This window comes from Ostrinia nubilalis, chromosome 9 (assembly GCF_963855985.1).
Source record: "Ostrinia nubilalis chromosome 9, ilOstNubi1.1, whole genome shotgun sequence".
Classification (NCBI taxonomy): domain Eukaryota; kingdom Metazoa; phylum Arthropoda; class Insecta; order Lepidoptera; family Crambidae; genus Ostrinia; species Ostrinia nubilalis.
Genome location: NC_087096.1, coordinates 12,147,173 through 12,162,796, shown reverse-complemented (window position 1 = coordinate 12,162,796; position 15,624 = coordinate 12,147,173). Strand labels below are relative to the sequence as shown.

Sequence of the window (15,624 nt, the reverse complement as noted above, 5' to 3'; positions counted from 1 at the left end):
ACGTGGTTGCACCAAAAAAACATAGCGGCGCACTGTTAAGACTTGGAGAGAGATCAAACGCGAAGCTCAAGGCCGAATGCGATGGAGGACTGTTGTGGACGCCTTCTGTCCCATATAGGAGACATAGGACATTGAGTCACTAATATTATAAGTATAATATATATGTATGTTTTTTACTCTTTTACGCAAAAACTACTTAACAGATTTTGTTGAAACTTTACAATATTGTCGTTTATACATCAAAATAACAAATGGCTAGTTATAATAACATTTATTTTACCATAACTTAAAAAAAACCTTAGAAAATAAAATATTTTGTTTTATTTTTGATTACTCTGACTCCCAACTTTGATTACCCCGACCATGAAAATTTTGATGTCGCATAACTTTTTATTCCTGCTTGCTACAGATGGGCCAATATAAAAAATATGTTCGTAATAATGTCTATTTTGAAATGTTTTACCTAAACTTACTCTAAATTCAAAAATAAAAAAGGTCGGGGTAATCAACAAAATAATCCAGATCCGGAGAATGACCCTTAATAATAAAGTGTGTTCTACTGTATCTAACTGCATCTCTCTTTATCTCTATCCGCAACCACAAGGCCGAATTCCCCTCCGTAACCTCATACTCCTCGTACAAAATGAAATGTACGAGTGTCACCTCACACGTATAACTAGTACTTAGATACCTAATAATGGGTCTATTTCACTTTGATTACCATTGATTTGGACTCCAGGCGACACTTTGGTGTCCTTTGATCACCCATACATGGTTAAGATCACCTATAGGTCCAGGTGATCATAGCTGTGGAATATACCTAATCTATGACGTAGCTCTGTGAATAAAGTTTAAGACGAAGAACCGAGTGTTGACCCTTGTGGCAGACGCGTAATTAAATGTCAATTGTACTACACCGTTGACGCCTCCGTGCTCTCGATCCAGAGTTCAATTCCCACAGAAAACTTAGGGGTAAAACTAACTTTCATCGTTATTGCCAATACCTTGTATTAAGATGATAAATAGGTAAGTTCTAATCGCTGATCTATGAAACAAAATAAAAAGTTAGTTTAAAAGTATGCCGGATTCGAACCCGCAAACATGTCGTGGCTCAAGTAAGTAGGTACTTTGAAAACGCCATTAATCTGAGAGACTTCAAATTTCTATAAGTACAATTTATTTAATAAGCTAGCACAATAAAGGAAACTTTATTAATAATGTTTGTTGGCGACATTATTAGTGATCATTATCTACAGATAATATTTATAAATTTTTGCGAATTAGGTAAACGGGTAAAATAAAAGTACGCAATGTGAAAAAGTATGATTTTATTTAATTAATAAATTCTATGTTAGACAATTCCTAGGTGACTAACATCAAGCACCTTACCTACTCAACGCTTATTTCTATAATTGCACTCCTTTCGTTCTTTACAATTGAAAAAAACTAAAACAAATACACTGTATAGATTACTAATTATTTGTCATGATGTTAGGTATATTTTCAGTTGTTATGATCCCATGTGTTAAATAATGATACATCTCACGTTTTTCATAATAACGACATAGAAATGTTACGCATTTCAATTGATGAATTTGGAGCACCTTTTCAGGAAACTTTGGCTACATCACGCACACAGACTCTGAAAGGTCTTAATATCATTGTTAAAGCGAGATAAAAACACCATGATAGGTCAAAAGACTATTTCCTAATATCATTAATTTTGAGTTGTGACACTTTCAGCGTCCACGTGCGATGAATTTTCTGATTGAAAATTGAATTATTGAAATCCTAGATTATTCCAGTTTTATTTTATTACCATTTACATTTTAGTATGTACTTCTTACATCCCATAATAATTCGAAATTACTTGTCTGTAATTTTATAGGGTAAACAATAATAAGTACCTACCTACTTACAATAAATTGAGCATAGGTACATTATACGTATTCGTCTACGAGTAAGTATACTATGTACATAACATTAATCACAATTTATTGTCATTCTGTATAATAAGTACGTATTTTAACTTAAAAAGTTGGTTCCGTATAAAAACTGGCTATTACCTACACTTTCCAATCTCAAAAAGCTAGATGAATATAATATGACTTAACTAATATTTTATGTTATAAATTTGTACCTAATAGTAAACCTTAGGTCTACATGTAAGATTACAATAAATTAATCCGTGATGAAATAAATATAGGGTGTTTAATAAATTAAGATTTTAATTAATACAACTAAATTAATAATTGACTGAAACGAAGTATTTTAACTAACTTAATTAAGTTCAGAAAAATCACTTATTTTAATACTAAATTAGTAGATGTCATCGGAATAATTTTGAGCATTATTTATTAGATTTTGGTTAGATTTAAGCTTACTAGAGTCTGGGGAGATCCAGTAATTGTATTAAAATGTATTAAATCATGAGTGGCTGTGACAAATTAATTACATTCAAGCAAATTAATGACTGCTCATCTATTTTAGTTACTTTAATAATTTGTGAAAGACATATACTTTTAGTTTAAAATTGCTGTATTACCCTTTACATGTCGTATAAAATAGTAAGTTACCTATTTACTTAATTAAAAAAGAATCCAACTTATTTTTACAATGATTTTACATAGAAGAGTATTATGGTAATTCTAGATTAATAAATAAAATTATACATAATAAAAAAACTGTCAAAATTATAAAAAAACAAATCGTGATTACATAATTAGAAAATCCCGAATCTTTCAGCCACAGTTAATGAACAAGTGTCTTAATCGACAGTCAATTTAACCCTTAAATTGGCACTCATTGAACCCTTGCTTCAAAAATGGTCAAATTTGGGATTTAGATATTGTTTTGATAGATTAAGAAAAAAACATTTACTTTTTGAAAAAATTTCAATTAGTATAGAAGTTATGACATGTCACTCAAAACGGACATTGCCAATTATTTAGCATTACAACCATGTCACTTAGGGCGGACATTGCCAGTTTAGAAAAACAAACGTAAAACAACTTTTCTTAATAACAATACAGAAATCCCTGATAATCATCCTCTGGCTAATCCAGCGCCTTTTGCAATCCATCTGGACTATTTGCTGTTGAATTTACATAAATTTATCAAAAAATACCCTGACATATAAAAACAGAAAGTGACTGCCTGATTTATCAATATAAATCCCAAACCGGTGGGTATAAAGACACAAAGTTTGGCATGTAGGTTCCTTATTAGGGTCTAGGGGTGTTATCAGAAAGGATTTTTCCAAAATTACCCCCTAAGGGGGTGAAATGGGGGTCCAAAGTTTGTAGGGCGAAACAAAATTAGTTACACTATTTAATTCGAAACTTCACAGGATATATTCCTATCGATAAATGAATAAACACGTGTTTCAGGTTATTTCAGAATTCAACCCCTAAAAGGGGGAAATTGGGTAAAAATGTCTAAAAATCAACATGAGTATTTATTACTGATACATGGCATTGTCCGTTTTAAGTGACATAACATTTGTAACCTTGAAATGAATGGAAAAAAATCGATATTTTTTTACAGTTTTGGCAATAACCGTCAGTTTTATTCGTTAATATTCTAAAATCAATCAATAAAGCACAAGAACAAGTGTAATACCTACAGTATTGCCACATTTATCAAGAGTGAAAACTTGACATTGCTGTTGCATTTATTCAACTGTCTTTATTTTTAAAATTCGCGGCTTTTTATTGAACTACAGCCCCGTGTTTCACATAAAATATCATGCTTTTTATAAAATATCCCTTGAAAATCGATAAATTGCTTTAATTTAGATTCTGTAAGCAATTATTTGACATGTCCTTTAAAACGGACAAAAACAATTTAAGGGTTAAATAACTTCAAAATCAAATAAATACATGAACATAATTAATATGCATCGCAAACAATTTAGTTAACGAACGATCTGAACTTTCATTTCTTTTGATGATTGAATTCGTGAAATACACTTTCCCTGTTTGATCACGAAATGTAAGTAAATATAATTAATGTAATAAATACATAACCGGCAAGATACATCCTGGTTCCAAGGTTCGTTTCAAATCCTAATTACATGAGCTCGATACGAGCCAGTCAAGCGTGTCCAGCAGTGGTGGTCACCACCTGAAGCCTAAGGGTAGAAGTTTTGAAGGGCATCGGAGTATATGGAGTTGTATGTGTCCCTAAGAACGTACACACTGTCTCCTGGCTTTCCATTGAAGACGTACTGGCCTTTGAGGTTCGTGATCTTGGAGTTTGAAGGCGCTGGCTTAGGCTTTGGCTTGTTATAAGAAGGCATGTTGTAGTTGGGACGTGACTGCGATGGCATCATGGGCTGTGCTCCATAGCCGAAAGGATCAACGGGCTGCATTTGAGGTACTTGCTGGTAACCCGCTCCACCGTTCCATTGATACACGCCTGTGGGCTTGCCGTTGGAGATGAAGTCGAGGGGCAGATTGATGAACGGGTCCTGAGGGCCTACTCCTTGAGGGATCATGGGAGGCATTGGCGGGCCAAGAGTGGGGGGCTGCGATACGTAGCCTAGACCAGGGACAAACATGTACGGCGTAGGGGGAAGTCTGATGTAGAAAATAGGTGAGTTATCGTACTGGAGAGAGTTAAGATTGTCATTAGGATAACCGTCTCCATTGCCGTTCTTCTTCTTGTTTTGCTGCCTGCGTCTGTTAGGGATGGTTCTAGACAAGTCATCGTCGTCAAAATGGTCGTCATTGACGGAGAAAGTGACGTCATCATCGTCATCGTCTGAGTAGTCCAAGCCTGAGGATAAGAATGAGGGGAAATATCCGAAAAGGTTGAGCGCTTTGTTTTTTCTGTTCGAAGGGGTTGGCCTTTCCGTGGACCCCTCTTCCTTGAAATCTTCTTGTATTTTGCTTTGCCTAGTATTTTCTTCTTCTACATCTGCAGCTCGGGATCTTCTTGAATTGGGAGCGCTATGACTGAGCATCACCAGGCACAGGAGGATTGATGAGCAGAGCAGCGTGCTTGGGGTCTTCATGTTGTGTTGTTTCTGGAAAGAAGAAATGTGAATGTTTAGAGTGGAATAACAACAAGAAACTTATATGTAATACCGCCCGGTTTTGACCTGGACAGATTTCAACTGGTAAAAAAATCATACAAACAAATGTTAAATAACATTGGTTTTGGCGTGAAACATTTTTTGCATTTCAGTGATATTATTTGGAAATCACTTTTTCATTACATTAAAAAGTAACATGTTTAATAAGCGTAAAAACAATACACAAAAATAATTGCTGCAACTGTCCTTCAACATGATAAAAAGACGAATCCAACATGTTTATCAACAAGTCCAGAACTACTGTTTATTCAATATTGTTAATATTTAATAGCTTTGCAAAAGCAAGTATTATAATTGTACAGCTTGAGTAATTACACTAAATGATTTTACACCATTATAAAGAGCGAAACGTTTTTTCTCGGCCAACTTTAGCAAGACAAATAAATTAATGGGCATGTGGATATGTTGCAGGCGATTTTACAAACTGGTTGAAATAATTGGGACGTCATTGAAGCATTTTTAGGGTCCCACTTCTGAATAGAAAAACCTTTTTGAACGTCTTACTTTTGCCATCTTTATCTTTATCATCCTTATTATATCCGTTAAGCTACCCATAACACAAGCTAGATGGCGCTGGCAAGAGGCTAGATGGCGCTGTGTGAAATTGTCCAAAGATATTTATTTATTTCATAATTATCTTTGGTTTATAATAAATCATTACGTCTTGTAAACTCCTTATAATATTATCTCTATTAGCTTTCTATAATCTAGCTCAATCATCATGAGTATTGTGTAAACAGACATAGGTTTATTCATCTAAACTTTTACTAAACGATTGACTATTACTAAAATTATTTACGTGTAAGTATAATAATATTAGCATTATAATCATACACATAGGTGCATAACAGTTTTCAAAATAGCATTATTAAATAAGGTATTATGGTATAGAATTTCATTTAGCATAGCAATACGGATCTTTGCCTTTTTCGTACGGCGCCTGCAATTTCATAAGATAAGTAATCTTGGAAATAACAGATTCACTCTTGCTAGTTATGTTCATGTTTTATTGAGATATTCCGAGATATCGACATGACGATATTATTGACAGTACAAATGAATAGTGATGTACCAAGTACCTAAAGTCATACCAACACCATATTTTTCTTATTGATCGAATGATAGCTAGCTTCCTTTTGATAATAATTGTGCCTGGATTATCGATATGCCATCGCTGTTCATGCGTCGCTAGACATTACGCGTATTTACTAACATTACTATGAGGTCTCACAGTGCGCGTGGACGCACAGGGTGACACACGAACCAATCACAGAGCTCTATTCAACGCTGTGCGTTCGATGTGCTGCTTTACTTAAGCAAGCATCGTTTGTGAACACGGGGGTTTATTGTAGAGACGTATATTGATTTCAAAACTAATTGCGTTTTACAAGTATGTTTGAATGAACGATTAATTATAATATTTTATTTTATCATAATTGCTAGCTTTCCCGGGTGTTGTCATTCAACGTTATCTAGACTAATATAACGTATCACTTGAGTACCTATCAATTGAACTGACACACCAGCCTGGCTATGAAGACGGCAATACCTACCTGTCGATGTATCGACTGACAGAGAAAAATAATAATAGCCTCTGACTTAAAAAAAAACGTAGTAGGTACCTATTCGAGAAAATGCTCCCTTTTCGGGAACCCAGAAGCTTCTTTCCTTCACCTAGACTTGGAACGTCTCTCTATACAAGACTAGGGGCCGCCGACGACTTCGTGTGGTCCATGGCATGGACCCCATTTTACCCCCTTAGGGGTTGAATTTTGCAAAATCCCGTCTTAGTGAGCACCTACGTTCTAAAAGGATTTTAGAAAATTTTAGTCCTAGCACAGTTTCTGAGATATTGTGATGAGTGAGTCAGTCAGTGACCTTTCGCTTTTATATAGATAGAGATATCATCAAGTAACTGAACATCTTACAATTACTAATTTCAAACAAAAACATATAGGTAAAGCTTCTCTCTTTCTCTAGATTAACATGAACAAAACACGTGGGTTAAGTTACAAAATAACTATACTGTAAATAAACTACAACCCACTTAGTCCTTCCAACTGTGTCGATGTTAATAATTTAATGACAGACATGAAATATGCGTAATTACAGATATAGTTTACAAATATTTCCAGCCCAATTAAAACCCGAGCATTCTGTACGACTCTACCTTTGAAAAATTAACTGGTGAACTTTAAAACGCGGGCAGTTATAACCAAGCTTTAATAATACAGGCTGTTAACAATTGGCTGTTATTCTTTGACTTGGAACGCAAATTTAAACACGAAGTTTTAATCTTCTTAACTATGTATTTTTCGCATTTTTAAAACTTATTAGGTAAGAACACTACATCCCACCAAATACATTTTATGTAAAATGTTGCCAAGACGAGACCACTCATGGTTTGTATCGTGAAAAAGTTGACAGATCTCATGTAGAACCAAGCTTCTAACTCTACTCGCTACTTCACAAATTATCACCTTAGTCAAAAATGTGGCAAAGCCATCAGTTCACATGTGTAGAGGACTAGTACATAATTATTATCTGTGGTAGAGGTGAAATAGCCATAAATTACTTTAAAGTTCTAGTAAAAAAATTGGAAACCATGGCGAAGCCGCTTTGTCCCTGTGATCTTGTATACACCCTGTATAAGTGAGTACAGTGAGTAGCAATATTTTTAAAGATCAGAGTCACAATTAAGTTCCTTTAGCGCCACTCGTTAGTTCGATACTGCGCATTCTGAGCAATTACATACGAAATATTGTCGGAGCATTCGGAGTAATGAAGAGGTTATTATGGTCAACGTTTATTTATTCGTATAGTAATCTGTACGCTTATAAAAATGTTTGTATCATACCAAAAGGACATCGTTGATTTTATCTCTGACGTCACTTTTATTTGAAGTTAAGCATGCATGTCTAATCTTCTGGATTATATTTGAAATTTCAATTTTTTTTTTATGCATAACAAGGCAGGTATTTGACCACAATCGCACCTGATGTTAAGTGGGATGCGGATGTTAATTCTCAGCGGAACGCAATTTTTCAAATTATTTCTCTAATATGCAGGTAGGTATTAAATATTTCAAAGAGTCTTTAGTATAGCAAACTTTGTTGATTATTTAAATGTAATGTCTTTGTCCTTAGCATTTTGCACGTTATTTTATAAAATAGCGAAGGATTTAGTCAACAAACGTAGTGTACGTTTAAGTGAATTTTTAAGTACACAACTCAAGTAGGTAATTATGGTGGGTCATTTATGTATAATAACATATTTAGTTCTGCTTGCATTTTTTTCAGTAAAAATGTGTTAAATTACAACAATGGAGTCGATTTCAGAGAAACAGTTACAGATTGCACGCAATGGCTCCAATTCCAAGATTATAATTAGCACGTTAACTATATAAGCTTATTAAAATAATATTACTATACAGGGTGTTAATAAACTATCAGAACAGTTAATGTAAAATTGTAATTTTATGCAAAATTCTAGAACAAAAATGTATAACATAATTTATAACCGATACATAATTCAGTCAAACAAGTATGAATATTTTAATAGTTTTTAAAAGTTCTCGGATGTTAAGAGTCGATTTTAAACCACTTCCCATGTTTTAGCTCGGAACTACGAAAAAATGTGAACTTTATGTAACTTTGATATTGTATGTGGAAAGCGGCTTAAAATCAATCATAAGACAAATACTTTGGTCTGTTGGCGACTATACAACTCTAAGGCTGGGTTGCACTGTCTTACTTTAACTTTGATAAACGTTAAAAATCTTTCAAACTCCATAATAATCCTCAATAAAAAGCACCGGTTCTTGTTATTGTTACGGTAAAAAAAGGTGGTGCAACTCAGCCTAAGCAAAAGTGTTGCTGCTGATGCTGTAATGAATACCTTGCATGCTATTATTTGTCATTCTGCCGACAGATACTGACACACACTATCACTTCACAGTATCATGTTACGCACCTGCTGCTGTTGATAGTTCGATTGATCGTGGTAAATAATGTTTACACATCATTTTTAAGTTAACTAGGTATGTATTTCTGTTGTAAATAACTATTGATTCTTTGGGTACTAATTAGGTAGGTACTTTTGATTGACAGAAAATTAAAGATACCTACTCAAGTTAAAGATTTTCAGGTATTTTGGACCGAAAACAAAACCTATTGATTTTTTACCAAAGAGAGCATCTCTACTAAGTGGCCACTGCCCGCGGCTTTACTGTGTTTTGAGTTTTCAGGTTTTCCGATAAAAATTTTTTTTACCTTCCTCGGATGTTACTGAATATTTTAAAAAATCGACAGCTTAATAATTAAGGTTCACTGGACCTCAAGTTTTGAACTTGACAACATTTATAGCGAATCATTTTTATTTATGTAGATTGAAATGCAAAACTTGCAAATCTTGCAATAACTATTCAAAGTAAAGATATAGCAACTTGATTGAACTACAAGATTACATCTGAGATATCACTTATCTGGCTTACTACTGAATCACTTACATTTTTCGTGTAAACCTTGATGGATAACGTTGTTCTTACATAATTGGCTAGTGGTTTGCTTACTGGACCAATATTAGCTTCAGTTGCAAGGTTGAAACCAACTAGGGGCAATGATGGACCCACAGATAAGATTATCATCATCATAAACATTGATTTATTTAAAACTTGCATGCACTTAACACTGTACATAAGGCGGACTTAAAATCATTTCGCCACAGGACGTCCACTGCTGAACATAGGCCTCCCCCAATGATTTCCACGTCGGATCATAGATATTTCCAATGTGTATGGTATTGTGATAGTGCCATAGTAAAAGCTCTGCTAAGGCTGGGTTGCACCATCTTATTTTAACTTTAACAAACGTCAAAAGTCTGTCAAACTATACAAACAATACAAAGAGCATCGGTTAGGGGTATAAGTCTTAGTTTTGGGCTAATAAATGTGATAAATGGATTAATTTAATATTTGATATACCCTGAAACATAAACTATAAACTCACACCGGACCCATAAGAACTAGTTCTTGGAATACCTGATAGAAATGATAGGTACTATTAAAGGATTTCTTGCTCTTTTTTTTATTAAGGTCGTTAAAGTTATCTTAATTTTTTCAGCATATCCTCGAAAGTTCTTTAGTATTTAAAGTCTTATCTTGTTTGTTGAACATTTAATTAAACTAGCATAATATCAAATAGGCCCTTTTCTCTCCTCGTTATAAAATAAAGTACCTACTTAATGACTTGATCATTACAGAAACTCACGTTAACCATTAAGTGTAACCTGTAATTGATTTTAAAATGATATTAGCTGATAAATGCGCTGACGCAAAATGTCAGCGATCAATTTGCGCTTGCTTTCTGCAGCTTTCAGCCTTAGCAAGTATTTAGAGATGAATAGATTATGTGTAATCAAGCAAATAAGGGTTAAGGAACGACCTTGCGCGTACGCGTCCTTGCTAGTACAGGCGACCATGTCAAGTTACATAAATTTTATTATGGGATCTTATGTATAGTTGTTATTGGGGCGACTTTGCAACAAAGTTTACAGTCAGCTGTCTGTGCTTATACCTTGAGTTTTCTTTTGTTTTTAATTCGTAACAAGGATGGGAGAATTATGACGCTTGGAACAGTTAATTTCATTTTAATGTTTGCTGCCAGTGCTTCGTTTTTGTTTTTATTATTTCATTGTTTACTGAGAGCTATTAATATTGCTGGAGATTTAGTATTATTGCTGATATTGATTTATTATTGATCTCATTTGGATATTGTTGGTTTTATACGAGTTTAAAAGACTCTACCTGAAATATTGCAGGTTAGTTCCTTTAAATAACTTCCTCTTAAACATTATCTGCCGATCTATAAAAATGAATAAAGTTTTGTAAAAAGAAGTAAGTTGTGAATAAGTAGGTATCTACTTACTTTTACCGATGAATAAGCTTAAAAGGCCACGTCTTCAACAATATTCTTACAAAATACAAAAAATATCTAGCTCTGACTGATGGGTAGTCTCTCAGAAGGACAGGTTAGATTTATTTAAACTGCACTTTTAAACCTCTCATCAAATACTTGTTAAATGGTTTAACTCCCATCCCTAGTTATTTATAACACCGAGTCCTGTTCCAACAACAAAGTAACTATACCAAATAGGACTTGCGAGTTACATGAACTACTTTTCGATAAATATAGACTAGCAATAAACTTTACAATTAACCGCGAGGCGTTGAAGTAAAAAGTTGCTCTAATTGAGATCATATCCACGCAGAAATACGACAACGCACATTTATGTTCATCTACTACATAGACAATGTTAAGACCTTCGTACAAAAGGCTACTCAAATCTTTGAAACCCAATGATTGTGGACTCTAAGCAACTACCTCAATACAGATTCATAGAGGTTCGTACACAGGCACGCGTTGCCGACATTTTATTCATTGCTCACCGACCCTTTAGCCCGATTTCGATGAAATTTGGTATACCTAGAGACAGTTGAGTCCCGAGAAAGGACAATAGGACAGGTTTTGAAACAGGGACGAGCCCGATAAAGTTTTTCTGTGACAGTAAAAATTTCGGTCGGTGAGCCATACTTACCTAAATAATAATTGGCGAAGCATTCCTGTGTACAACTCTATGAATTCGTATTGAGGTAGTTACTTAGAGACCAGTTGAGATCACAATCGTCAGGTACCTATCGAAGAATTGCTTAGCTTGAGGGCTGAGTGTGAGTTTATATCAAACGCAAAAAATGACGTTAAATGTATGACGGATTGTACAGCGCCCCTAGCGGAAACTTTCAACTACTAAAATTTATACATTTTTTGAAGCTCACTAGTGAGCGCGTTTGACGTAAACTCACACTCAGCCCTCTGGTGTACGAAGGGCCTTAAGCTAAGATGATTGGTCATATTGAGCTGTATCATAAATCTAATATCTGAGGTGGAATTGTGTAAAGCAATCGTAATCATTTGACAGTTCATAACGTACGATAAAGTCAGTCAAACAAAGCGTTTGACAGAATAATCGTACGTTATAAACTGTCAAATGATAACGATTGCTTTACACAATTCCACCTCAGGATGGTAATGTAGCCCATAGGTAAAATAGGATAATTAGGACAACACTAAGGAGTGGTACTCACTCTTAAATGGTTTTTAATGCTGTGACCATCCATCATCACACTGCAGGAGAATCGCTTTCTCAATTTATTAGAGGAGGATTTAGCCTATAGGTACCTTCTTTCCTTCGTGGCTCTCCTACATTATCAACAACATTAAACATTTGATCTTTGCAACATAAATTCTAATTATGTATTACAATAATTGAATGTAAGTACTTAATATCTAAATGAAATCTTTTCAGTAAAATAGACTATTTTTCAAATGTTTAACGGGCAGAAAATGTCATCCATTTTTTATGGACGAGAACTATAAATTGTTATCTCAATAAGAATGAAATTGAAATCTATTAAAAAACAACATTTTAATGCAATAAACAACTACAAAATATTTTTTTAGTTTACACCGCTTATTTTTAATTTAATGAAAATGAAAATTATATTTTATAAATATGTTAACAGCGCGATATTGTCAGTTAATTACTAGTCACAGCCAGTTGCTTTAACAATAATATCATACATCATACTGTGATAAGTGATTTCTCAAAAACGCACGTAATTTCTTCTTCACTATGATATACGGTCCAATCAGTAGGTGCTAAATTATGATGATCAACGATCAAATCTTAGGGGAGACCGAGGAGAGTGTAACAGAGGTGAGTTGTCACCATAGAGATATAGAGAGATGCCAACTAATGCGCTGAGTTCGAAACTCAGTGTCGCATTAGAAATTCACACACACAAAGTAATCAAAATAATTATGTGCTCATTATTCACTGCGGTATCAGTACTCCACGTTCGAATAATATTTAGTATTACGCAAGCAATGTAAACTGTTTACATTATGACGTCGTTGCTGTCATCATTGCTGTCACGAGCAATGTATTCTGTGTGGTTCTGTTTTTGGGCATATTGCTGCGACACCGGCCCCGCCCCCTTGTCACATCTCCCTTTAGTTTCTGTGATATGTTGTTGTCACAAAAATAATTTCTCTACATCTATGATAGTTAACCTTTAACTACTGACGTGGGGGCCTCTCAGGCCTTCAAAAAATCAAATTATTGAATTTCTCCTCTCCCACGTGCACGACACACGTGAATCTTTTAGTACCTTCGAGTTTCATTGCGCCGAGGCTGCCAACAACTGTGCACGTGATTGCACGCGCAATTTCAGTAGGTAAATTAATTTTAAAGTTTCTTGTGGGCCTCTCAGGCCCCCACCTCAGTATTGGCGTAACTTATTTTGCCTATAGTTTTCATTTAGTTGTCGTCATTTCTTGAAATAATTTGAAAAAATATCTAATATGGAGCCCACAGTACGTCGTCCGAGAGAAAGCGGTATCTCGGAAGTAAAAATAACCAGCATTTAACGAAAAATAGAAGCACAGTAGTTTTTGGCAAGTATGTTATGAAATGATAAGCCTGTACCTGTCCATCAAGATTTAAACGATGAAACCAAGTGCCATACATGCCTTTTGAAGATTCAAATGAAATCTACATTTTAAAAACATGTATGGCTTCCTTCATTGAGCAAAGCAAGTTTATCCAGACTGTGTTTAATTCGCACTATTTGATGTGTGTAATTTTTTTCCCCCTTTTTCATATTAGGATTACTGATATATCATTAGCTAAAAAGACTATTGAAAATTAAGATTCTAAGTTGATTTGTTGAATTTATGAATATTTTTCATGATAACTTTGTGAATCATGATTTCATGAGATTTTTGCCAAAAAATGCTACATGTTTTCTAAATATTCAAATAATACCTAGTTATTAACAAATAATTTACATTAAAATCGTTTTACTGTATTTAAATATAACCACTATTAATAATTATTAAACAAAACCCTAAAAAGATAATATATTTTAAAATATAAGCACATATATGTACGGGCCTCTCAGGCCCCCACGTCAGTATTTACGTGAAATTAAATCCACCTCAGTAGCTAAAGGTTAACGAGCTGACAGTTTTAAGAAAACTGTGAAGTGTCGAATAAGTAAGGAATTCGCGATTTGCTGGCTCGATAAGTCTTAGGTTCAGAGAAATTGACTTTGTTACAACCTACCTCTGTTACAACATTCCTCGCTCTCCCCTATTATGATGCAACAGGGAATACTTGCGTTAAGAGCCATTTCACAAAAATATTCCCCGCGAATTTAGCTACAAACTGTCAACGCAACGACAAAAGAGTAAAAAGAACGCCGAAATGGACAAAAAAATCTTGAGCCGTGACCGTATTTAAGACTTGATATCAGTTATTAATTTTAAGGTAGAATAAGGTATTAAAACATGATAAATTAATTTAAAATTTTAATAGAGTTTATTTAGTCTTTTAAAGATTTTTATACTTATTTCGATTAATAATGAAACACGAATAGGTATAATATGAAAAATATATTATATTAAGTACAAAATAAAGACAGTCACATAGTGAAAAAAAATCTGCCCCCTTGCAGCTCCATCATCGGACCCTGGATATCATTTACCTAGACGAAGTATTCGTCAAGGCGAATTACACAAGCCCAAACTCCATAGGGTTCTATTGTTTTGTTATGGAGTTGCAATGGAGGTGGCCATTGCAACTCCTCCAGATCCATTATCAGACAGAGCTAAGAAATAAATAAATATTATTATTATTTAACAAATAACTAAAATAAATTCATCTTACTATCTTTCTTCTTACTTGTCTTACTAATATTATAAATACGAAAGTTTGTATGGATGTTTCGATGTTTGTTACTCTTTCACGCAAAAACTACTGAACAAATTTTGATGAAGCTTTACAGTACAGTACAGCAGTACTAGGCAGTTTGTGTTCAACTATCACTCGGGTCGGACGTTCCTATCGCTAGACCGTTGGTTCACTCAGTTCCGATACGACTCTAGTGCTGTGTGTAATTATTCTCGTGAATACACTAAGTTTATTAATTTCTATGAGTGGATTTCATTTTGCCTGAGAACTACGTCATGAACCCTTAACCAGAAGACCCTGTCGCCAGCGACAGCGACGCTCATCCATCCCTGGCGTCGACCAGAATAACAATATATTTATGACGAACTGTAGCAAACTAAATTTCACGCGAGTAAAGCCGCGGGCAATACTACATATTTCATACTAGCTTTTTGCCCGCGACTTTTTCCGCGAAGAAGTGGAAACTGGTTCTAATAAAATTAAATTATTCTAAGTAATTATTAATTTTGTTATATGATAATATTTTTTAATATAAAACCTACAAATTATTAGGTATGTTTAAATATCTGAATACTTACAAAATTATGATATCTTTCTACAACAAAATTGAAACATTTCCTTCGGGTGCTAAAATCACCAGGCTATTGTGTGCACATACTCTGGAGCATACAACTTACAACTGGCCGTCGGAGAAGCATAGATTTCCCTTAAGTCTA

At 34.3% G+C, this 15,624-nt stretch overlaps 1 protein-coding gene across 1 annotated transcript in view; it reads right to left on the bottom strand.

Annotated features, from left to right (window-relative positions):
- Positions 1–3,859: 3,859 nt before the first annotated feature.
- The window catches only part of LOC135075025 (uncharacterized), a 96,496-nt gene continuing 84,731 nt past the window's right edge, over positions 3,860–15,624 (bottom strand). Inside the window, exon 4 of the mRNA XM_063969397.1 lies at positions 3,860–5,029. Within this exon, the coding sequence (XP_063825467.1) occupies positions 4,133–5,017 (885 nt within the window). The 5' untranslated portion in view covers positions 5,018–5,029 and the 3' untranslated portion in view covers positions 3,860–4,132. The remainder of the gene's footprint in view (positions 5,030–15,624) is intronic.